This window comes from Pristiophorus japonicus, chromosome 1 (genome assembly GCF_044704955.1).
Source record: "Pristiophorus japonicus isolate sPriJap1 chromosome 1, sPriJap1.hap1, whole genome shotgun sequence".
Taxonomy (NCBI): Eukaryota; Metazoa; Chordata; class Chondrichthyes; family Pristiophoridae; genus Pristiophorus; species Pristiophorus japonicus.
Window position 1 is genome coordinate 102,820,521 of NC_091977.1, and position 25,541 is coordinate 102,846,061.

Sequence of the window (25,541 nt, forward strand, 5' to 3'; positions counted from 1 at the left end):
AGGACCCTGAATTAACTGTGTCACTCTCCATCTTAATAAAGAATTCTATCATATTATGGTCACTCTTCCCCAAGGGGCCTCGCACAACAAGATTGTTAATTAGTCCTTTCTCATTACACATCACCCAGTCGAGGCTGGCCAGCCCTCTAGTTGGTTCCTCGACATTGGTCTAGAAAACCATCCCTAATACACTCCAGGAAATCCTCCTCCACCGCATTGCTACCAGTTTGGTTAGCCCAATCTATATGTAGATTAAAGTCACCCATGATAACTGCTGTACCTTTATTGCATGCATCCCTAATTTCTTGTTTAATGCTGTCCCCAACCTCACTACTACTGTTTGGTGGTCTGTACATAACTCCCAGAAGCGTTTTCTGCCCTTTGGTATTCCGTAGCTCCACCCATACCGATTCCACATCATCCAAACTAATGTCCTTCCTTACTATTGTATTAATTTTCTCTTTAACCAGCAACACCACCCCACCTCATTTTCCTTTCTGTTTATCCTTCCTAAATGTTGAATACCCCTGGATGTTGAGTTCCCAGCCTTGGTCACCCTGGAGCCATGTCTCCGTGATGCCAATTACATCATATCCGTTAACTGGTATCTGCGCAGTTAATTCATCCACCTTATTACGAATACTCCTCGCATTGAGGCACAGAACCTTCAGGCTTGTCTTCTTAACACCCTTTGCCCCTTTAGAATTTTGCTGTAATGTGGCCCTTTTTGCTTTTGGCCTTGGGTTTCTCTGCCCTCCACTTTTACTTTTCCTCTTTCTCTCTTTTGCTTCTGCCCCTGTTTTACTTGCCTCTGTCTCCCTGCATAGGTTCCCATCCCCCTGCCATATTAGTTTAACCCCTCCCCAACAGCACTAGCAAACACATCCCCTAGGACATTGGTTCTGGTCCTGCCCAGGTGCAGACCGTCCGGTTTGTACTGGTCCCACCTCCCCCAGAACCGGTTCCAATGTCTCAGGAATTTGAATCCCTCCCTTCTGCACCACTCCTCAAGCCACGTATTCATCTGAGCTATCCTGCCGTTCCTACTCTGACTTGCACGTGGCATTGGTAGAAATCCTGAAATTACTACTTTTGAGGTCCTACTTTTTAATTTAGCTCCTAGCTCGCTAAATTCGTCTCGTAGGACCTCATCCCGTTTTTTTACCTATATCATTGATACCTATATGCACCACGACAACTGGCTGTTTACCCTCCCCCTTCAAAATGTCCTGCACCCACTCCGAGACATCCTTGACCCTTGCATCAGGGAGGTAACATACCATTCTGGAGTCTCGGTTGCAGCCGCAGAAATGTCTATCTATTCCCCTTACAATAGAATCCCCTATCACTATAGCTCTCCCACTCTTTCCTGCCCTCCTGTGCAGCAGATCCACCCACGATACCATGAACTTGGCTGCTGCTGCTCTCCCCTGATGAGTCATCCCCCTCAACAGTACCCAAGCGGTGTATCTGTTTTGCAGGGGACCCCTGCACTACCTTCCTTGCACTGCTCTTCCTTTTGGTCACCCATCCCCTATCTGGCTGTGTAACCTTTACCTGCAGTAAGACCAACTCACTAAATGTGCTATTCCCGTCATTCTCAGCATCGTGGATGCTCTAGAGTGAATCCACCCGCAGCTCCAGTGCCGCAGTGCAGTTTGTCAGGAGCTGCAGCCGGATGCATTTCCCGCATATATAGTCGTCAGGTACACGAGTCTGCATATATAACACAATGGCGGAAAAGACCTCCCCAGGACACCAACGCAGCCTGGTTGCTCATTGCACAGGAGGGCACAATAAGGAGGACCTGGCTGCAGTGGCGCAAACCTTTCAATGATCTCTGTAGATCACGAAACTTTACTACAAAGCTACACTCAAACTCATTCTGCTGTGCCACTTATCACATCCCCATCAGCCTGCCTTCCCGACCCTACTCCTGCACATCCTTACTCATACCAACTTACCTTGCACCGCCACCCATCCCTCTCTCTCGATCTACATTATCACATCCCCATATCACTAGCCACCCCTCACACTCACCCTCAACATTGTCCAATCATAACACACAAGGATAGGCACTTGGGTATTTTCACCAATGTTCTTGTAAAGTTTCTGTTGATGTGATGTCAAACTTTGAAATCTTTATTTTTAACATTTTGCCTCCTTGGACAGATTTATGTGCACCTTTGGAAGCTTAGTGAATTACCATGAATGATGAGACCTAACGGTACCCCTTCGCAATGCTGATGAGTGTGAAAGGAATGGCTTGGGCATTGTAGGGATGCTTTATGGTGTTGGTGTGGGGTCCTGCCAACCTGACCTAACAAAAAACCTAACTAACTCACTTACACTGGTTCAAATTAAATGGCCATATTTGCAACTAAAAAGATACACCAAAAAATCAAGTTGCACCAAAAAAAGCGGTGCAACTCATGGGGAAATTTGGGCCCCATATCTTTCGTTTAGGCAACGGCACTTATCAGTATGGCTTGGGAATCGAGGAAGAGGGCTCACAGGTTCTTGGACGCGGCACTGGACGTCCTGGTGAAGAGGGTTCAGAGGAGGAGGGACGTTCTGTACCCACAGGGGGTTAAGGAAGCCACAGAGGCAAATAATGCGACGGATGCGGTAGGAGTTTGCCGAGGAGGCCACAGCCAGGATCCTGCCCCCAGGACATGGCTTCGGTGCCGCAAAACATTTTATCATTTGACATGTGTGGCCATCTCACAAACACACATCTCAATATCATTATCATCATAGGCAGCCCCTCGGAATCGAGGAAGACTTGCATCCACTCTAAAAATGAGTCTTTAGGTGACTGAATAATCCAATACGAGAACCACAGTCCCTGTCACAGGTGGGACCGACAGTCGTTGAGGGAAAAGGTGGGTGGGACTGGTTTGCCACACGCTCTTTCCGCTGCCTGCGCTTGATTTCTGCATAATCTCGGCGATGAGACACGAGGTGCTCGGTGTCCTCCAGGATGCACTTCCTCCACTTAGGGCGGTCTTTGACCAGGGACTCCCAGGTGTCAGTGGGGATGTTGCACTTTATCAAGGAGGCTTTGAGGGTGTCCTTATAACTGTTCCTCTGCCCACCTTTGGCTCGTTTGCCGTGAAGGGGTTCTGAGTAGAGCGTTTGCTTTGGGAGTCTTGGGTCAGGCATGCGAACAATGTGACCTGCCCAACGGAGCTGATCGAGTGTGGTCAGTGCTTCAATGCTGGGAATGTTGGCCTGGTCGAGGGTGCTAATATTGGTGCATCTGTCCTCCCAGGGGATTTGGAGGATCTTGCAGAGACATTGTTGGTATTTTTCCAGCGATTTGAGGGCCTGGCCTTCGAACACCCTTTTCCTCAGGCGGCCGAAGGCTGCACTGGCGCACTGGAGACGATGTTGAATCTCGTCGTCAAAGTCTGCGCTTGTTGATAATAGGCTCCCGAGGTATGGGAAGTGGTCCACGTTGTCCAGGGCTGCGCCGTGGATCTTGATGATTGGGGGGGGGGGGGCAGTGCTGTGTGGTGGAGGACCTTTTTGTCTTACAGATGTTTAGTGTAAGGCCCATGCTTTCGTACGCCTCAGTGACGATGTTGACTATGACTTGGAGTTCAGCCTCTGAATGTGCGCAGACGCAGGCTTCGTCCGTGAACTCCGTCTCAATAACTGCACCATCATTAGCATCACAACCTCAACACGCTTCATCCACGATCTAACTATAGACTAACATTCACACACCCCACACAAAGCATCCTTCACAGGCACTACTCACACTTCAGACACATCTCACAAATCTTCAAACATGTGATGCATCATACTCAGATACACAAACACAGCTGCCAATGCACTCATTCACAATCACCACTCTTCCTCCTCCAGGACAAGGCAACAGGACCTGACCAGGGGAGGGGAAGCACGACTCCATGCGATTATTCCCCTTGAGGAAGCAGTGCTGGCAGTAATCAGGAGTCGCAGATGCAGTGGTCAAAGGCAGAGCAGGGGACACCTCGTCTAGAAGTATGTGGCCACTCTAGCTTCCTGATCCCGAATCCGCAAACCTATCCTCACTCTCAAGCGCCATCTCCTATAGTGGCCATGAGTGTTGAACCCTAACCCTTCTAGCTTTATCGTTGGAGGCTCCCAGGAGCAAGATCCACTTCACCTCGCAGAGAAGCTAGAAGAGGGGGTGGGGGGGCAAGGTCGCATACTAGTTCTGCTGTAGATGAGACAGATGAGGACCTCGCAGGGCTATGCTTCAGAAGTAGCATGTTGGGTTTGACAAACCAAATTGTGGCTATGGGGATGGAGACGTCCGCCTCCAGTTTGGCCCGTGGCTTGACGCAGAGCTTAATCATGGGTGATTTTAACCTTCATATTGATTGGGCAAAGCAAATTGGCCACGGTGGCCTTGAGCAAGAGTTCATAGAGTGTGTCTGGGATAGTTTCCTTGAACAGTATGTTGGGGAACCAACCAGGGAGCAGGCTATCTTAGATCTAGTACTGTGTAATGAGGCAGGATTAATAAATGATCTCGTAGTAAAGGATCCTCGAGGAATAAGTGACCATAACATGGTTGAATTTCAAATTCAGTTGGAGGGTGAGAAATTTGGTTCTCAAACCAGGGTCCTAAGCTTAAATAAAGGAGACTACAAAGGTAGGAGGGCAGAGTTGCCTAAAGTGGACTGGGAAAATAGAATAAAGAATGTGACGGTTGATGAGAAGTGTCAGACATTTAAGGAGATATTTTATAACTCGCAACAAAAATATATTCCAATGAGAAGAAAAGACTGTAAGAGAAGGAATAACCATCCATATTATCTAAGGAAATAAGGGATGGTATCAAATTGAAAACAAGGGCATACAATGTGGCCAAGACTAGTGGGAGGCCAGAGGATTGGGAAATTTTTAAAAGCCAGCAAAGAATGACTAAAAAAATGAAGAGAGGGAAGATTAAGAAAGTAAACTAGCACGAAATATAAAAAAAAGATAGTAAGAGTTTCTATTGACCAGTTAGCCTAAGATCTGTGGTTGGGAAAATGCTGGAGTCCATTATTAAAGAAGCAGTAGCGGGACATTTGGAAAAGCATGATTCAATCAAGCAGATTCAGCGTGGTTTTATGAAAGGGAAATCATGTTTGACAAATTTGCTGGAGTTCTTTGAGGATGTAACGAGCAGAGTGGATAAGGGGGAACCAGTGGATGTGGTGTTTTTGGATTTCTAGAAGGCATTCGATAAGATGCTACATAAGAGGTTAGTGCACAAAATAAAAGCTCACGGGGTTAGGGGGTTGGTCTTTTTCCAACATTCCATGGACTCCGGATCAGCTCCTATGGATTGGAGGGTAGCTAATGTAACCCCACATTTTAAAAAAGGAGGGAGAGAAAAAACAGGGAATTATAGACCGGTTAGCCTGACATCGGTAGTGGGGAAAATGCTGGAACCAATTATTAAAGATGTAATAGCAGCGCATTTGGAAAGCAGTGACAGGATCGGTTCAAGTCAGCATGGATTTATTAAAGGGAAATCATGCTTGTCAAATCTTCCAGAAACATAGAAACAAAGAAAGTGGGTGCACGAGGAGGCCATTTGGCCCTTCGAGCCTGCACCGCCATTCAATAAGATCATGGCTGATCATTCCCTCAGTACCCCTTTCCTGCTTTCTCTCTATACCCCTTGATCCCCTTAGCCGTAAGGGTCATATCTAACTCCCTCTTGAATATATCCAATGAACTGGCATCAACAACTCTGCGGCAGGGAATTCCACAGATTAACAACTCTCTGAATGAAGAAGTTTCTCCTCATCTCTGTCCTAAATGGCCTACCCCTTATCCTAAGACTATGTCCCCTGGTTCTGGACTTTGCCAATATCGGGAACATTCTTCCCGCATCTAACCTGTCCAGTCCAGTCAGAATTTTATACGTTTCTATGAGATCCCCTCTCATCCTTCTAAACTCCAGTTACTAAAGGCCCAGTTGATCCAGTCTCTCCTCATATGACAGTCCAGCCATCCCTGGAATTAGTCTGGTGAACTTTCACTGCACTCCCTCAATAGCAAGAACGTCCTTCCTCAGATTAGGAAACCAAAATTGAACACAATATTCCAGGTGAGGCCTCACTAAGTCCCTGTACAACTGCAGTAAGACCTCCCTGCTCCTATACTCAAATCCCCTAGCTATGAAGGCCAACATACCATTTGCCGCCTTCACCGCCTGCTGTACCTGCATGCCAACCTTCAATGACTGATGAACCATGACACCCAGGTCTTGTTGCACCTCCCCTTTTCCTAATCTGCCGCCATTCAGATAATATTCTGCCTTCGTGTTTTTGCCCCCAAAATGGATAACCTCACATTTATCCACATTATACTGCTTCTGCCATGCATTTGCCCACTCACCTAACCTGCCCAAGTCACCCTGCAGCCTCTTAGTGTCCCCCTCACTGCGCCACCCAGTTTAGTGTCATCTGCAAACTTGGAGATAGTACACTCAATTCCTTCATCCAAATCGTTAATGTATATAGTAAAGAGCTGGGGTCCCAGCAGTGAGCTCTGTGGCACCCCACTAGTCACTGCCTGCAATTCTGAAAAGGACCCGTATACCCCGACTCTCTGCTTCCTCTCTGCCAACCAGTTCTCTATCCACGTCAGTACATTACCCCCAATACCATGCGCTTTGATTTTGCACACCAATCTCTTACGCGGGACCCTGTCAAAAGCCCTTTGAAAGTCCAAATACACCACATCCACTGGTTCTCACTTGTCCACTCTGCTAGTTACATCCTCAAAAAATTCTAGAAGATTCGTCAAGCATGATTTCCCTTTCATAAATCCATGCTGACTTGGACCGATCCTGTCACTGCTTTCCAAATGTGCTGCTATTTCATCCTTAATGATTGATTCCAACATTTTCCCTACTACTGATGTCAGGCTATAACCGGTCTATAATTACCCGTTTTCTCTCTCCCTCCTTTTTTAAAAAGCGGTGTTACTTTAGCTACCCAACTAATCCAGAGTCGATATACTGTTGGAAAATGATCACCAAAGCATCCACTATTTCTAGGGCCACTTACTTAAGTACTCTGGGATGCAGACTATCATGCCCCGGGGATTTATTGGCCTTCAATCCCACCAATTTCCCTAACACAATTTACTGACCAAAAAGGATTTCCTTCAGTTCCTCCTTCTCACTAGACCCACTGTCCCCTAGTACATTCGTGAAGACAAAACCGAAGTATTTGTTCAATTGGTCTGCCATTTCTTTGTTCCCCATTATAAATTCACCTGAATCCGACTGCAAGTGACCTACATTTGTCTTCACTAATCTTTTTCTCTTCACATATTTATAGAAGCTTTTGCAGTCAGTTTTTATGTTCCCTGCAAGCTTCCTCTCGTACTCTATTTTCCCCCTCTTAATTAAACCCTTAGTCTTCCTCTGTTGAATTCTAAATTTCTCCCAGTCCTCAGGTTTGTTACTTTTTCTAGCCAATTTATATGCCGCTTCCTTGGTTTCAACACTATCCTTAATTTCCCTTGTTTAGCCACGGTTGAGCCACCTTCCCCATTTTATTCTTACTCCAGACAGTGATGTACAATTGCTGAACTTCATCCATGTGATCTTTAAATGTTTGCCATTGCTTATCCACCGTCAACCCTTTAAATATCCTTTGCCAGTCTATTCTAGCCAATTCACGCCTCATAACGTCGAAGTTACCTTTCCTTAAGTTCAGGACCCTAGTTTCAAAATTAACTGTGTCACTCTCCATCTTAATAAAGAATTCTACCATATTATGGTCATTCTTCCCCAAGGGGCCTCGCACAACAAGATTGCTAATTAGTCCCTTCTCATTACACATCACCCAGTCTAGGATGGCCAGCTCTCTAGTTGGCTCCTCGACATATTGGTCAAGAAAACCATCCCTAATACATTCCAGGAAATTCTCCTCCACCGCATTGCTACTAGTTTGGTTGGCCCAATCAATATGTAGATTAAAGTCGCCCATAATAACTGCTGTACCTTTATTGCACACATCCCATATTTCTTGTTTGATGCTGTCCCCAACCTCACTACTACTATTTGGTGGCCTGTACACAACTCCCACTAACGTTTTCTGCCCTTTGGTATTCGCAGCTCCACCCATACCGATTCCACATCATCCAGACTAATGTCCCTCCTTACTCTTGCAGTAATTTCCTCTTTAACCAGCAACGCCACCCCGCCTCCTTTTCCTCTCTGCCTATCCTTCCTAAATGTTGAATACCCCTGGATGTTGAGTTCCCAGCCTTAGTCACCCTGGAGCCATGTCTCCGTGATGCCAATTACATCATATCCGTTAACAGCTGTCTGCGCAGTTAATTCGTCCACCTTATTGTGAATACTCCTCGCATTGAGGCACAGAGTCTTCAGGCTTGTCTTTTTAAGACCCTTTGCCCCTTTAGAATTTTGCTGTAATGTGGCCCTTTTTTGTTTTTTGCCTTGGATTTCTCTGCCCTCCACTTTTACTATTCTCCTTTCTATCTTTTGCTTCTGCCTCCATTTTATTTCCCTCTGTGTCCCTGCATAGGTTCCCATCCCCCTGCCATATTAGTTTAACTCCTCCCCAACAGCACTAGCAAACACTCCCACTAGGACATTGGTTCCGGTCCTGCCCAGGTGCAGACCGTCCGGTTTGTACTGCTTCCACCTCCCCCAGAACCGGTTCCAATTTCCCAGGAATTTGAATCCCTACCTTTTGCACCACTCCTCAAGCCACATATTCATCTGGGCTATCCTGCGATTCCTCCTCTGACTAGCACGTGGCACTGGTAGCAATCGTGAGATTACTGCTTTTGAGGTCCTACTTTTTAATTTAGCTCCTAGCTTGCTAAATTCATCTCGTAGGACCTCATCACGTTTTTTACCTATATTGTTGGTACCTATGTGCACCACGACAACTGGCTGTTCACCCTCCCTTTTCAGAATGTCCTGCACCCGCTCTGAGACATCCTTGACCCTTGCACCAGGGAGGTAACATACCATCCTGGAGTCTTGGTTGCGGCCGCAGAGACGCCTATCTATTCCCCTTACAATCGAATCCCCTATCACTATAGCTCTCCCACTCTTTCCTGCCCTCCTGTGCAGCAGAGCCACCCACTGTGCCATGAACTTGGCTGCTGCTGCCCTCCCCTGATGAGTCATCCCCCTCAACAGTCCCCAAAGCGGTGTATCTGTTTTGCAGGGGATTCTAGAATTTTTTGAGGATGTAACTAGTAGAGTAGATAAGGGGGAACCAGTGGATGTGGTGTATTTGGACTTTCCAAAGGCTTTTGACAAGGTCCAACACAAGAGATTAGTGTGCAAAATTCAGGCACATGGTACTGGGGGTAATGTATTGATGTAGATAAAGAACTGGTTGGCAGACAGGAAGCAAAGAGTGGGAATAAATGGGTCCTTTTCAGAATGGCAGGCAGTGACTCGTGGGATACCGCAAGGTTCAGTGCTGGGACCCCAGCTATTTACAATATATATTAATGCTTTAGACGAAGGAATTGAATGTACTATCTCCAGGTTTTCAGATGACACTAAGCTGGGTGACAGTGTGAGCTGTGTGGAGGATGCAAACAGGCTGCAGAGTGACTTGGACAGGTTAGGTGAGTGGGCAAATGCATGGCAGATGCAGTATAATGTGGATAAATGTCAGGTTATCCACTTTGATGGTAAAAACAGGAAGGCAGATTATTATCCTAATGGTGACAGATTAGTAAAAGGGGAGGTGCAATGATACCTGGGTGTCATGGTACATCAGTCATTGAAAGTCGGCATGCAGGTGCAGCAGGCAGTAAAGAAAGCAAATGGCATGTTGGCCTTCATAGCGAGAGGATCTGAGTATAGGAGCAGGGAGGTCTTACTGCAGTTGTACAGGGCCTTGGTGAGACCACACCTTGAATATTGTGTACAGTTTTGGTCTCCTAATCTGAGGAAGGATATTCTTGCTATTGAGAGAGTGCAGCGAGGTTCACCAGACTGATTCCCGGGATGGCAAGGCTGACATATGAAGAAAGACTGGATCGACTAGGCTTATATTCACTGGAATTTAGAAGAATGAGAGAGGATCTCATAGAAGCATATAAAATTCTGATGGGATTGGATAGGTTAGATGCAGGAAGAATGTTCCCGATGTTGGGGACGTCCAGAACCAGAGGTCACAGTCTAAGGATAAAGGGTAAGCCATCTAGGACTAAGATGAGGAGAAACTTCTTCACCCATAGAATTGTTAACCTATGGAATTCTCTACCACAGAAGGTTGTTGAGTCCAGTTTGTTGAATATTTTCAAAAGGGCCTTCGATGTAGTCCTTACGGCTAAAGGGATCAGGGGGTATAGAGAGTAGGCAGGAGTGGGGTATTGAAGTTGCATAATCAGCCATGATCATATTGAATGGTGATGCAGTCTCGAAGGGCCAAATGGCCTGCTCCTGCTCCTATTTCTTATGTTCTTCTCATGTTCTTATGAGCCTGGAATCCATCCTCTGCAGCGTGGAGAGGCTGGCCAATTCCATCCAGTGACCAACATCATGCAGAGTCTGATGACTGAGGTCGCAGCTTCCACTGCAGTTATAGCTGCTTCCATGGAATGCCAAACAGCTTGCATGGTGCTACAATGGAAGCCCAAACCACTTCTATTGCTCTACTAGCATCTTCCACGGACCGGCAATGAGTGACAATGGAAGCTCAGGCAGCTGCTAAGGTGGCTGTGGGCTCATTGGTTGAAAGGAGCTTGCTGACTTTCTCAGCTGCCCAATCATCTGTCCTCCAGTGGTCAGTGGGCTGTCTTAACAGACGCTCTTAAGTAGTGGCGTGGGAATCATGGAGCAGGAACCTACTGGCCTCTCACCAGATGACAGCCTTCCTGCTCCCTCCCCTGCCACTCCACCATTGCCCTTGCAGTTGCCTGTCAGCTAGGCAGCCCAGATTGCTCAAGCCCATGCTGAGATGTGAAGTCTGAGGCAGGGCCATCACGCCCACAGCCTCTTGAGGGAGTGGCAGGAGATTCTTAGTAGCCATCCACCTCGCATGGTCCTGCCGCTTTGGTTGCATTTCGTAGAAGTACCAGAGTAGGCAAGAGCAATGATGAAGAGTTTATTATTTGTAAGTGCTGTTGGTTGTGTCCTGTTTTTATTATTTGTTTCTGTTCTAGATTAAGTCTGATTATGGTAATTGGGTAGTGGTGGTCTTGGTGGTCTTTTTTATTGTGTTCCTCATGGGGAAGGGGTTGAAAGGATTGAATACAGACGGTTGACTTCTTGATGGATCCTCAGTCTAGAAGCGAAGGCATGTGGCAACAGTGCTCCGAAGTCTGATGGTAGAGGACGTCTCTCCAAAGCGGTCTTCAATTAGATGGCGACAAGCGTCCCTCCCAGGTGCCGACCGTCTACCTGGAACCCTCTGGTACTTCCCTGGTCTCTTTCCTCTTTCTTCTCCTTTTCCTCCTCCTCTTGTGGCTCCTCAGCTTGACCCTCTGGTCCAACTGCTGGTGGTAACAGCTAGTATCACATGAGCGGCAGAGTGGGGTGCATGCAGCAAGTCACCACAAATCTGGAGGCCTCCTCACCCTCCTCTACCTCTCTCCTCTAGCAGCTGGTGCTGCTCTGCCTGGCCTCATCTTCTCCTCCCATTCCTCCTGCAGACCAAGGAGGATCCTTAGCAAGATCCCCATGACCAACCACTCCCTTTCTCCTGGTGACTCCTGTTAAGTCTCCAATAAGGTACAGTAGCACAGCACTCGTTCTCTTTTGGTGAAGTCATCAGAGAATTTCTGAGATAAATGTTGCGAGTGTTGGTGAAGTCAACACTTCAAGTAGCGGTTGCAGTCCTTACCAACAATGTCTTTACTGTTAAACACAAACAAGCAAATATGCGGAGTAGACTTCAAGCAATGATGGTTAATGCTATGCTGATTAATTCCTCGAGAGCTGGATCAATACCTGATTAAGACCAGGATTGAAAGCTGAAAGGAGAATTATAGACTTGTATGATCAAATAATCAATTGAATACACTGGTTCTTTTGTTTTTAGACCATGGAATTGTCATTTATAGATTATAGATGATCACAGTTGAATAGCATAGGCTGTATTGTTAGCCTAGTATGTCTTTAGTTGATGAATGTGCTTATCTTCAAAATGTGTGTTCTGTCCTGGGATATTTCCCAGCAGCAGACATGCAGAACACCTGGCTTCATAGTCCTCCATCATCACATAACTTTTTCACATGTTTAACCTCTCCCAGACTTTGCATGTGGGTTCATTAAAGAGAAATCTTGTAATCCAAGCTTGATTTGTCCCCACAGAGAGACGTTGACTATCAGATTAGTAACGTGTTTCTCTACACACAGGTTAGACAGAGAAACGAGGGTGAGTAGGGACTGTCAACAAGATTGCTTTCTTAACAATGAATCACATCTATGTCAGCTGACATGGCCAGAGAAAAGATGTTTATAGTGTAGCCTGAGGTTCCTCTGCTTTCAGTTGTACCAGCGAAACTAATCTCTCTAGGTTGATCAGTATCTTAAAGGCAGCAGTGCCACTTTGTTTATTATATTGTGCTGCCATCAAAGTCAGGTTTACCACCTAAAGCAGAGTGGTACAGTACAATGGAGCATAATGTATGACTTAACGGAATGATTATTTGCAACATCATTTTTGGGTCCACCTCCTTTTTGCACATGCGCACTCGATCCATGCGCAGTGCGACATACGAGGAAGCCGGAAGTGGGGCTGAATCACATGGAGCTCATCGCTGCACGAGCCTGGAGCTGGAGCTGCTTCTAGGGCTTTTGGGTTATCTCCAGGACTTGTGCCTAAAACATCGCTGTGATTGTCTACAAAAACATTTTCACGGCCTTCTGTGGGAGAGAAAAAATCGGAGGTAGATAGAGAGAGACTGGATTGGAGTGAGAGAGAGAGAGAGACTGGGGAGAAGAGAGAAAGACTGGGGGCAGAGTGAGAGAGACGGGAGCCAGACCGACTGGGAGCAGGGGAGGGAGAGAGAGGGACTTGAAGAGGGGGAGAGTGAGAGAGGGATTAGGAGAGAGAGAGACTGGGGTGGGGGTGAGAGAGAGATGCGGAAGAGAGAGACTGGGGGTGGAGAGAGAGAGATGGGGGTGGAGAGGGGATTGGAGGGGAGAGAGCCAGGGAACTTGGGGAAAATGGATCGCGTTCTTCCAACCCCACCCCCTGGACACCCGCACCACGTTCTTTCTCTCCTCCCCCTATATCTGGTTGATTTCTCGGAAAGCTCGGTGTGTGTGTGTGTGTAACAAGTGACATAATTGGAGTGGATGAAATCCAGAAGTCACAATGCTGTTACTATTCACTTCATACTCAATAAACCTGTTAACAATCCGTGACTCACACACAATGCCCTATCTATGGCGCGGCGGGGAGGGAGGGGTAAGGTCAGGAACTTGGGCTGGGATGGGACTGGAACTTGAGCTGGGCGGGGTGGGGGGGTGCATCAGGAACTTGGGCTGGGATGGGGCAGGAACTCGGGCTGGGATGGAGCAGGAACTTGGAGGGGAAGGGGGGGAGGTCTTAACCTGTGAGAGTGAGCGCTCTCCTATCTCGAGTCAGCAGTCAGAATGGCTCAAATTACACTTTGCAAAGTCATTGATTATGTCGGCACTGCGGTTCTAATTACACATTCCAGAGAAACTACTGGGTGTGTCTTAACTGCCAAGGGGACCAATCAACAATTAGGTCGTGTGATCAAGGGGACCCAATCAGAGCATCTTTCTGTAGCAAATAAACACATCCATAACTTAACGAGCAAAATTATCTGTTAACTCAGGGTGTGATTTTGTAAAAAAAAAGTGTTACACGGCTCATATCATTGCATAAGAACATAAGAAATAAGAGCAGGAGTCGGCCATTTGGTCCCTTGAGCCTGCTCCGCCATTCAATAAGATCATGGCGGATCTGATCCTGGCCTCAACTACACTTCCCCGCCCGTTCCCCATAACCCTTGACTCCCTTATCATTCAAAAATCTGTCTATCTCCACCTTAAATATATTCAATGACCCAGCCTACACAGCTCTCTGGAGTAGAGAATTCCAAAAACTCACGACCCTCTGAGAGAAGAAATTCCTCCTCATTTCTGTCTTAAATGGACGACCCCTTATTCTGAAACTATGCCCCCTAGTTCTAAATTCCCCCATGAGGGGACACATCCTCTCTGCATCTACCCTGTCCAGCCCCCTCAGAATCTCACCTCTAATTCTTCTAAACTCCAATGAGTATAGGCTCAACCTCTCTTCATATGACATACCCTTCATCTCAGGAATCAACCTCGTGAACCTTCTCTGAACTGCCTCCAATGCAACTATATCCTTCCTTAAATAAGGAGACCAAAGCTGTACGCAGTACCCCAGGTGTCATCTTACCAACGCCATGTACAGTTGGAGCAGGACTCCCTGCTTTTATATTCCATTCCCCTTGCAATAAAGGCCAACATTCCATTTGCCTTCCTGATTACTTGTTGTACCTGCACGCTAACTTTTTATGTTTCATGTACAATAACCCCCAGATTGCTCTGTACTGCAGCATTCTGTAATCTCTCCCCATTTAAATAGTAATTTGCTTTTTTATTTTTCCTACCAAAGTGGATAACCTCACATTTTCCCACATTATACTCGATCGACCAAATTTTTGCCCCCTCGCTGAGCCTATCTATACCTTTGTAGATTCTTTACGGCCTCCTCACAACTTGCTTTCCTACCTCTCTTTGTATCATCAGCAAATTTGGCTACATTACACTCGGTCCCTTCATCCAAATCATTGATATAAATTGTAAATAGTTGAGGCCCCAGCACTGATCCCTGTGGCACCCCACTGGTTACAGCTTGCTAACCTGAAAATTACCCATTTATCACGACTCTCTGTTTTCTGTTAATTAGCCAATCCTCTATCCACGCTAATATATTACCACCAACCCTGTGAGTTCTTATCTTGTGCAGTAACCTTTTATGTGGCACCTTATCGAATGCTTTCTGGAAATCCAAATACACGACATCTACTCATTCTCCTTTATTCACCCTGCTCGTTACATCCTCAAAGAATTCCAGAAAATTTGTCAAACATAGAAATATAGAAAATAGGTGCAGGACTAGGCCATTTGGCTCTTAGAGCCTGCACCACCATTCAATATGATCATGGCTGATCATTTCTGCAACTTTAGTACTCCATTCCTGCTTTCTCTCCATACCCCTTGATCCCTTTAGCCATAAGGGTAACATCAAACCCCCTTTTGAATATATCTAATAAACTGGCTTCAACAACTTTCTGTGGTAGAGAATTCTACAGGTTCACAATTCTCTCAGTGAAGAAGTTTCTCCTCATCTCGGTCCTAAGTGGCTTACCCTTTACCCTTAGACTGTGACTTCCCCAACATCGGGAACAATCTTCCTGCATCTAACCTGTCTAATCCCGTCAGAATTTTATGTTTCTATGAGATAATATAAGCCTAGTCTATCCAGTCTTTCTTCATATGTCAGTCCTGCCATCCCGGGAATCAGTCTGGTGAACCTTCGCTGCACTCCCTCAATAGCAAGAATGTCCATCCTCAGATTAGGAGACCAAAACTGTACACAATATTCAAGGTGTGGCCTCACCAAAACCCTGTACAAATGCAGTAAGAGCTCCCTGCTCCTATACTCCAATCCTCTCGCAATGAAGGCCAACATGCCATTTGCCTTCTTCACCGCCTGCTGTACCTGCATGCCAATTTTCAATGACTGATGTACCCAGGTCTCGTTGCACCTCCCCTTTTCTTAATCTGTCACCATTCAGATAATATTCTGCCTTCCTGTTTTTGCCACCAAAGTGGATAACCTCACATTTATCTACATTATACTGCATCTGCCATGCATTTTCCCACTCACCTAACCTGTCCAAGTCACTCTGCAGCCTCTTAGTATCCTCCTCACAGCTCACATTGCCACACAGCTTAGTGTCATCTGAAAACTTGGAGATATTACATTCAATTCCTTCGTCTAAATCATCAATGTATATTGTAAATAACTGGGGTCCCAGCACTGAACCTTGCGGTACACCACTTGTCACTGCCTGCCATTCTGAAAAGGACCTGTTTATTCCTACTCGTTGCTTCTGTCTGCCAACCCATTCTCTATCCACGTCAATACATTACCCCCAATACCATGTGATTTAATTTTACACACTAATCTCTTGTGTGGGACCTTGTCAAAAGCCTTTTGAAAGTCCAAATACACCACATCCACTGGTTCTCCCTTATCCACTCTATCAGTTACATCCTCAAAAAATTCTAGAAGATTTGTCAAGCATGATTTCCCTTTCATAAATCCATGCTGACTTGGATCGATCCTGTCACTGCTTTCCAAATGCGCTGCTATTACACCTTTAATAATTGATTCCAACATTTTCCCCTCGACCGATGTCAGGCTAACCAGTCTATAATTATCTGTTTTCTCTCTCCCTCCTTTTTTTAAAAGTGGGTTTACATTAGCTACACTCCAATCCCATAGGAACTGATCCAAAGTCTATAGAATGTTAGAAAATGACCACCAATGCATCCACTATTTCTAGGGCCACTTCCTTAAGTACTCTGGGATGCAGACTATCAGGCCCTGGAGACTTATCGGCCCTTAATTCCATCAATTTCCCAAACACAATTTACTGACCAAAAAGGATTTCCTTCAGTTCCTCCTTCTCACTAGACTCTCGGTCCCCTAGTATTTCCGGAAGGTTATTTGTGTCTTCCTTAGTGAAGACAGAACCAAAGTATTTGTTCAGTTGGTCTGCCATTTCTTTGTTCCCCATTATAAATTTATCTGATTCTGACTGCAAGGGACCTACATTTGTCTTCACAAATCTTTTTCTCTTCACATATCTATAGAAGCTTTTGCAGTCAGTTTTTATGTTCCCTGCAAGCTTCCTCTCGTACTCTATTTCCCCCCTCCTAATTAAACCCTTTGTCCTCCTCTGCTGAATTCTAAATTTCTTCCAGTCCTCAGGTTTGCTGCTTTTTCTGCCCAATTTATATGCCTCTTCCTTGGATTTAATACTATCCCTAATTTCCCTTGTTAGCCATGGTTGAGCCACCTTCCCCGTTTTATTTTTACGCCAGACAGGGATGTATAATTGTTGAAGTTCATCCATGTGATCTTTAAATGTCTGCCATCTCCTCTGGGCTGGAGAGGAACTTGGAGTGGGAGGGGAAAGATCCAGTTGTTGTAGTCCACGTAGGTACCAACGACATAGGTAATACAAACAAAGAGGTTCTGCTGAGGGAGTATGAGCAGCTAGGGACTAAATTAAAAAGCAGAACCATAAAGGTAATACTACCTGAGCCACAAGCTAATTTGCATAGGTAAATAGGATCATAGAAATGAACACATGGCTCAAAGATTGGTGTAGGAGGAATGGGTTTCAATTGATGGGGCACTGGCACCAGCACTGGGATAGGAGGGAGCAGTTGTCGGGACAGACAACATTTGAACCAGCCTGGGACCAGTGTCCGAGCGAATCGAATAACTGGGGCTGTAGATAGGGCTTTAAACTAAATAGTGGGGGGGGGGGGGGGGGGGGGGGGGGCGGGGGGGATCAGGTGAGCGGAAATTTAAAAAGTCAAAGGGAAAGGAGAAGGCAAAATTGCAGAGCAACAATAGGGGTAATGACAACCAGAGTGTGACAGGAAGGGACAGAGCATATAAACAAAAGACAAAATTAAAAGCTCTATATCTGAACGCACAAAGCATTTGTAACAAGATAGGTGAGTTGACAGCACAAATAGAAATTAATGGGTATGATCTGATTGCCATTACAGAGACATGGTTGCAAGGTGACCAAGGCTATGAACTGAAAATAAAGGGGTATTTGCCATTTTGTAAGGTTAGCCAGAAAGAAAAAGGTGGGTGTAGCTCTGTTAATAATAAAGATGAAATAGCAGCGCATTTGGAAAGCAATGATAGGATTGGTCCAAGTCAGCATAGATTTATGAAAGGAAAATCATGCTTGACAAACCTTCTGGAATTTTTTGCAGATGTAACTAGTAGAGTGGACAAGGGAGAACCAGTGGATGTGGTGTATTTGGACTTTCAGAAGGCTTTTGACAAGGTCCCACACAAGAGATTAGCGTGCAAAATTAATCTCATGATATTGGGGGTAATGTATTGATGTGGATAGAGAACTGGTTAGCAGAGAAGAAGCAAAGAGTCGGGATAAACGGGTCCTTTTCAGAATGGCAGGCAGTGACTAGTGGAGTGCCGCAGGGCTCAATGCTGGGACCCCAGCTATTTACAATATACATTAATGATTTAGAGGAAGGAATTGAGTGTAATATCTCCAAGTTTGCAGATGACACTAAGCTGGGTGGCAGTATGAGCTGTGAGGAGGACGCTAAGAGGCTGCAGGGTGACTTGGACAGGTTAGATGTGTGGGCAAATGCATGGCAGATGCAGTATAATGTGGATAAATGTGAGGTTATCCACTTTGGGGGCAAAAACAGGAAGGCAGAATATTATCTGAATGGTGGCAGATTAGGAAAAGGGGAGGTGCACCGAGACCTGGGTGTCATGGTACATTAGTCATTGAAAGTTGACATGCAGGTACAGCAGGCGGTGAAGAAGGCAAATGGTATGTTGGCCTTCATAGCTAGGGGATTTGAGTATAGGAGCAGGGAGGTCTTACTACAGTTATACAGGGCCTTGGTGAGGCCTCGCCTGGAATATTGTGTTCAGTTTTGGTCTCCTAATCTGAGGAAGGACGTTCTTGCTATTGAGGGAGTGCAGCGAAGGTTCACCAGACTGATTCCCGGAATGGCAGGACTGACATATGAGGAGAGACTGGATCGACTGGGCCTGTATTCACTGGAGTTTAGAAGAATGAGAGGGTATATCATAGAAACATATTAAATTCTGACAGGACTGGACAGGTTAGATGCTGGAAGAATGTTCCTGATGTTCGGGAAGTCCAGAACCAGGTGACACAGTCTAAGGATAAGGGGAAAGCCATTTAGGACTGAGATGAGGAGAAACTTCTTCACTGAGAGTTGTTAACCTGTGGAATTCTCTACCGCAGAGAGTTGTTGCTGCTAGTTCGTTAGATATATTCAAGAGGGAGTTAGATACATCCCTGACGGCTCAAGGGGTATGGAGAGAAAGCCGGAAAGGGGTACTGAGGTGAATGATCAGCCATGATCTTATTGAATGGTGGTGCTGGCTCGAAGGGCCGAATGACCTACTCCTGCACCTATTTTCTATGTTTCTAATAAGAGATGAGATCAGTGCAGTCGTGAGAAATGATATTGGTTCAGAAGATCAAGATGTAGAATCAGTTTGGATAGAGATAAGAAAAAATGAGAAAGAAGTCACTGGTGGGAGTACTCTACAGGCCCCCTAACAGTAGCCACACTGTAGGACAGAGTATAAATCAAGAAATAATGGAGGCTTGTAAGAAAGGTACAGCAGTAATCAGGGCGATTTTAATCTTCATATTGGTCAAATCAAATTGGGAAAGGTAGCCTTGAGGAAGAGTTCATAGAGTGTATGTGGGATGGTTTCTTGGAACAATATGTTGTGGAACCAACCAGGGAGCAGACTATTCTAGATCTGGTAATGTGTAACGAGTCTGGATTAATTAATGATCCCGTAGTGAAGGATTCTCTTGGGAAGAGTGATCATAGCATGGTAAAATTTCAAATTCAGTTTGAGGGTGAGAAAGCGAGGTCTCAAACTAGTGTCCTGAAAAATAAAGGTAATTACAAAGGTATGAAGGCAGAGTTGATTAAAGTGGACTGGGAAAATATATTAAAGACTGAGACTGTAGAAAAGCAGTGGCAAACATTTGAGGAAATATTTCATAACTCTTAGCAAAGATATGTTCCAGTGAAAAAGAAAGACTCGATGCGAAGGATGAACCATCCGTGGCTAACTAAGGAAGTAAAGGATTTGTAAAGAAAGTATTTTGTATCGGTCTTCACTGTAGAAGACACTAAAAACATTCCAATAACTGATAATCAAAGAGCTTGTGGGGTGGGGGGAAGGGGGACGGGGGGGGGTGGGGGAACTTAAAACAATCACTATCACTAGAGATAAAGTACTCGGCAAACTAATGGGAATAAAGGTGGACAAGTCACCTGGACCTGATGGCCTGCGTCCTAGGGTCTTAAAAGAAGTGGCTGCAGACATAGTGGATGCATTGGTTGTAATAGAAACATAGAAATTTACAGCGCAGGAGGAGGCCATTTCGGCCCATCGTGTCCGCGCCGGCCGACAAAGAGCTGCACGGCTCTTTGTCCGCAGCCCTGAAGGTTACGTATAAACCTATGAACAATGACGGAAAGGCAAATAGCACCCAGCCCAACCAGTCCTCCTCACACCCCTTATACTGAAACATTCTACACCCCACCCCAACTGGAGCCATGTGATCTCCTGGGAGGGGCAAAAAACAGATAAAAACCCAGGTCAATTTAGGGAGAAAAAATCTGGGAAAATTCTTCTCCGACCCATCCAGGCAATTGAAATTAGTCCAGATCATCACCCTGGCTGTATTTTATTCTCTGCAGTACTTACCATTATATCTGCGCGTCCAACAAAAGGTCATCCAGTCTAATCCCAATTACCAGCTCTTGGTCCGTAACCCTGCAAGTTACTGCATTTTAAGTGCCCATCCAACCATCTCTTAAAAGTGGTGAGGGTTTCTGCATCCACCACTCTTCCAGGCAGCGAGTGCCAGATCCCCACAACCCTCTGCGTAAAGAAGCCCCCCTCAAATCCCCTCTAAACCTTCCACCAACCACCTTAAAACTATGTCACCTCGTAATAGACTCCTCCACCAATGGAAATAGACCCTTACGATTCGCTCGGACACTGGTCCCAGGCTGGTTCAAATGTTGTCTGTCCCGACAACTGCTCCCTCCTATTCCAGTGCTGGTGCCAGTGCCCCATCAATTGAAACCCATTCCTCCTACACCAATCTTTGAGCCATGTGTTCATTTCTATGATCCTATTTACCTATGCAAATTAGCTTGTGGCTCAGGTAGTATTACCTTCATGGTTCTGCTTTTTAATTTAGTCCCTAGCTGCTCATACTCCCTCAGCAGAACCTCTTTGTTTGTATTACCTATGTCGTTGGTACCTATGTGGACTACAACAACTGGATCTTTCCCCTCCCACTCCAAGTTCCTCTCCAGCCCAGAGGAGATGGCAGACATTTAAAGATCACATGGATGAACTTCAACAATTATACATCCCTGTCTGGCGTAAAAATAAAACGGGGAAGGTGGCTCAACCGTGGCTAACAAGGGAAATTAGGGATAGTATTAAATCCAAGGAAGAGGCATATAAATTGGGCAGAAAAAGCAGCAAACCTGAGGACTGGAAGAAATTTAGAATTCAGCAGAGGAGGACAAAGGGTTTAATTAGGAGGGGGGAAATAGAGTACGAGAGGAAGCTTGCAGGGAACATAAAAACTGACTGCAAAAGCTTCTATAGATATGTGAAGAGAAAAAGATTTGTGAAGACAAATGTAGGTCCCTTGCAGTCAGAATCAGATAAATTTATAATGGGGAACAAAGAAATGGCAGGCCAATTGAACAAATACTTTGGTTCTGTCTTCACTAAGGAAGACACAAATAACCTTCCGGAAATACTAGGGGACCGAGAGTCTAGTGAGAAGGAGGAACTGAAGGAAATCCTTTTTGGTCAGTAAATTGTGTTTGGGAAATTGATGGAATTAAGGGCCGATAAGTCTCCAGGGCCTGATAGTCTGCATCCCAGAGTACTTAAGGAAGTGGCCCTAGAAATAGTGGATGCATTGGTGGTCATTTTCTAACATTATGTAGACTCTGGATCAGTTCCTATGGATTGGAGGTTAGCGAATTTAATCCCACTTTTTAAAAAAGTTGGAAGAGAAAAAACAGGGAATTATAGACCGGTTAGCCTGACATCGGTGGTGGGGAAGATGTTGGGATCAATTATTAAAGATGTAATAGTAGCGCATTTGGAAAGCAGTGACAGGATCGGTCCAAGTCAGCATCGATTTATGAAATGGAAATCATGCTTGACAAATCTTCTAGAATTTTTTGAGGATGTAACTGGTAGAGTGGATAAGGGAGAACCAGTGGATGTGGTGTATTTGGACTTTCAAAAGACTTTTGACAAGGTCCCACACAAGAGTTTAGTGTGCAAAATTAAAGCACATGGTAATGGGGGTAATGTATTGACGTGGATAGAGAACTGGTTGGCAGACAGGAAGCAAAGAGTAGGAATAAACGGGTCCTTTTCAGAATGGCAGGCAGTGACTAGTGGGGTACCACAAGGATCAGTGTTGGGACCCCAGCTATTTGCAATATACATTAATGATTTAGACGAAGGAATTGAATATATCTCCAAGTTTGCAGATGACACTAAGCTGGGTGACAGTGTGAGCTGTGAGGATGATGCTAAGAGGTTGCAGGGTGACTTGGACAGGTTAGGTGAGTGGGCAAATGCATGGCAGATGCAGTATAATGTAGATAAATGTGAGGTTATCCACTTTGGTGGCAAAAACAGGAAGGCAGAATATTATCTGAATGGTGACAGATTAGGAAAAGGGAAGGTGCAATGAGACCTGGTTGTCATGGTACATCAGTCACTGAAAGTTGGCATGCAGGTACAGCAGGCGGTGAAGAAGGCAAATGGCATGTTGGCCTTCATAGCGAGAGGATTTGAATATAGGAGCAGGGAGGTCTTGCTGTAGTTGTTCAGGGCCTTGGTGAGGCCACACCTTGAAGATTGTGTACAGTTTTGGTCTCCTAATCTGAGGAAGGACATTCTTGCAATTGAGGGAGTGCAGCAAAGGTTCACCAGACTCATTCCCGGGATGGCAGGAATGACATGAAGAAAGACTGGATCGACTAGGCTTATATTCACTGGAATTTAGAAGACTGAGAGGGGATGTCATAGAAACATATAAAATTCTGATGGGATTGGACAGGTTAGATGCTGGAAGAATGTTCCCGATGTTGGGGAAGTCCAGAACCAGTGGTCACAGTCTGAGGATAAGGGGTAAGCCATTTAGGACCGAGATGAGGAGAAACTTCTTCACTCAGAGAATTGTGAACCTGTGGAATTCTCTATCACAGAAAGTTGTTGAGGCCTTTTCGTTAGATATATTCAAAAGGGAGTTAGATGCGGCACTTTCGGCTAAAGGGATCAAGGGGTATGGAGAGAAAGCAGGAATGGGGTACTAAAGTTGCATGATCAGCCATGATCATATTGAATGGTGGTGCGGGTTCGAAGAGCCGAATGGCCTACTCCTGCACCTATTTTCTATAGTTTCAGTGTTAACCCTGGCACTGGGCAGGCAACATCGCCTTCGGGACTCACGCTCTCTGCTGCAGAGAACAGTATCTATCCTCTAAACTATACTGTCCCCTACCACTACCGCATTTCTTTTTACTCCCCCAACTGGAATGGCCTCCTGTACCACGGTGCTGTGGTCAGTTTGCTCATCCTCCCTGCAGTCCTTGCTGTCGTCCACACAGGGAGTAAGGGCCTCAAACCTGTTGGACAAGAGCAAGTGCTAAAGCTCCTCAAGCACTACGTCCTGGGTCCCCATACCTGCCTTACTCGTAGTCACACTAGTTTTATCTAGCTCGAAGCTAGTACTCCTGAGAATGCTTGAGAACTAATTCCTTATCAGCTACTAGAGAATTAAATAAAATAAAGGTTACCCTAAACTGAAAAGGTTTTAATGTTTTATTTCTGATTGGTTTTTCTGGAGCGGGAGAGAGGGGTGAATGGCAAGAAGGAATATTTGGAGCATAAATGAAGTAGTGTGATCGATTGTTTACCGTGAACAACAGTAAGTTGTTTAGTGGTGGCCAAAATTAGCCATGCTTTTATTGTTTTCAACGTATTAGTGTTGCCTTTGCACTAACTGTGCTGAGAATTTGCATATACCAGAAATGTATCCCCTTTGCAGTGGATAGGTGTACTTGCAATGCATTCTAGCACTAAAACTACCATCCGGTGCCCAACAACAAAGAATAATGGTCACTTCTAATGCCAGTAAGTTGGAATCAATACAGTTTCCATTTTATCTTATCTCTTATTGAGTTTCATCATGGATCCTGTGCATCTGTGGTGTAGCACTGTCTCTTCATCATTACTTGGCTTTATTTTGTTGTCATACAAATCCTTTTTGTGCAGCAAGTTTTACAAAAATAAAGTGCCAATTTAAGAGAACAAATGTTTGCAGCTCCCCATGCTTTTGAAATGCAACAAGTTAAGGTTATCATTGCTGCCACTTTAAAGACAAAGTGCTATCACTTGTGGGTGTTTTTTTTTAAAAAGGTTCATGGAAGAGGAGAAGGCAGATTTATTCACACCAGCACAAAGGAAAAGATTAAATGGGATCTGTTTTGCAGTGCATGCTTTATATTGCTAATCTTTTGAAAATGATGATGGGGAGGAGGTGTTGATTTCACTGTGTGATATTTTTTCCCAGTCCTTAGCAAAAGAAATGAGGATTTTCTGAAAGGCCTGTCATTTTTCTTTCGACAGTATTGTGTATTTTCGTGCCTGTAATATTAAAAAGATGAAATGTCCAACTAAATTATCAGGATAAAGAGAAAGATAGAACAGATGTTAGGATAAGTATGAGTCTAAATTGCACATTATGCTTAGCCATGGTGTACTCGGCACTGCATGATTTAATATGAACAATACTAGTTTCCATTTGCACAGCTGTTTGCTGCTTTCATGCAGTGTAATGCGAAGAAGCATAATGCACTTGTCACGCAAAATAGTCTGCATTTAGTTAAATTGGTTAGAAAAAAATGTAAAATGCGCTCATTTTGCCAAATTTAAATTAATGTTGATTTGAAACTTACCAGTATAAATTCAGTCTCACAATTGTATTTTAAAACTTGTACCAAGAGCTACACATGAACTATCTGTGACCTAATTTCTCATTGGGACTAAAGAAAGGCAGGCATTGAGAAGATTCCTGTCTCTAGATGTAACCAGCTGAATTTAAAGAGCTGGCAGCTGTATGATTTATGGCGACACATTATTACTCTTGCCTTTCTGTGAAGCACTACCAGATAGCTCTGGATGCAAACAAGTATATTGTTTTGCATGAATGCACTGTTAAACTCTGGATGACTGGCATTAATGTGTGCTAATTGTGCGATTTTTGTCTCTTTAAATCGTAAGGGCCATTTTACTCGAGACTGATGGGCACCCTAAAATTATTACCATTATACAAGCATTTACACGGTGTTTTGTTCAAGCTCTGCTGCAGATGCAGACTCAGGTTAGTTATTCTTCAGTTTCTAAATGAAAAGTAGTTTGTTTTTAAAAGCAATTCATAAATTAAGTTATAGACAGCACTCATAAATTTAAAACCTGACACTTTAAGGAGTCTTCATGATCTCTGCTCCTTCAGTCCAGTGGTTATTATTCGTGTGTGAGCCTTGATATTGAGTTACAATAAGTTATTCAACTGCAAGGGCATCGCAGTCAAGCCCAAGCCTCTCTTCCATTGCAAGCTTC

The 25,541-nt window shown here is 44.9% G+C and overlaps 1 protein-coding gene across 4 annotated transcripts in view; it reads left to right on the forward strand.

Moving 5' to 3' along the window:
• fancc (FA complementation group C) overlaps positions 1 to 25,541 on the forward strand; it is a 330,390-nt gene that overhangs the window by 232,633 nt on the left and 72,216 nt on the right. For all 4 annotated transcript variants that reach the window (XM_070882002.1, XM_070881996.1, XM_070882011.1 and 1 more), the window contains exon 10: positions 25,203 to 25,302. In XM_070882002.1, coding sequence (XP_070738103.1) covers positions 25,203 to 25,302 — 100 coding nt within the window. The remainder of the gene's footprint in view (positions 1 to 25,202; positions 25,303 to 25,541) is intronic.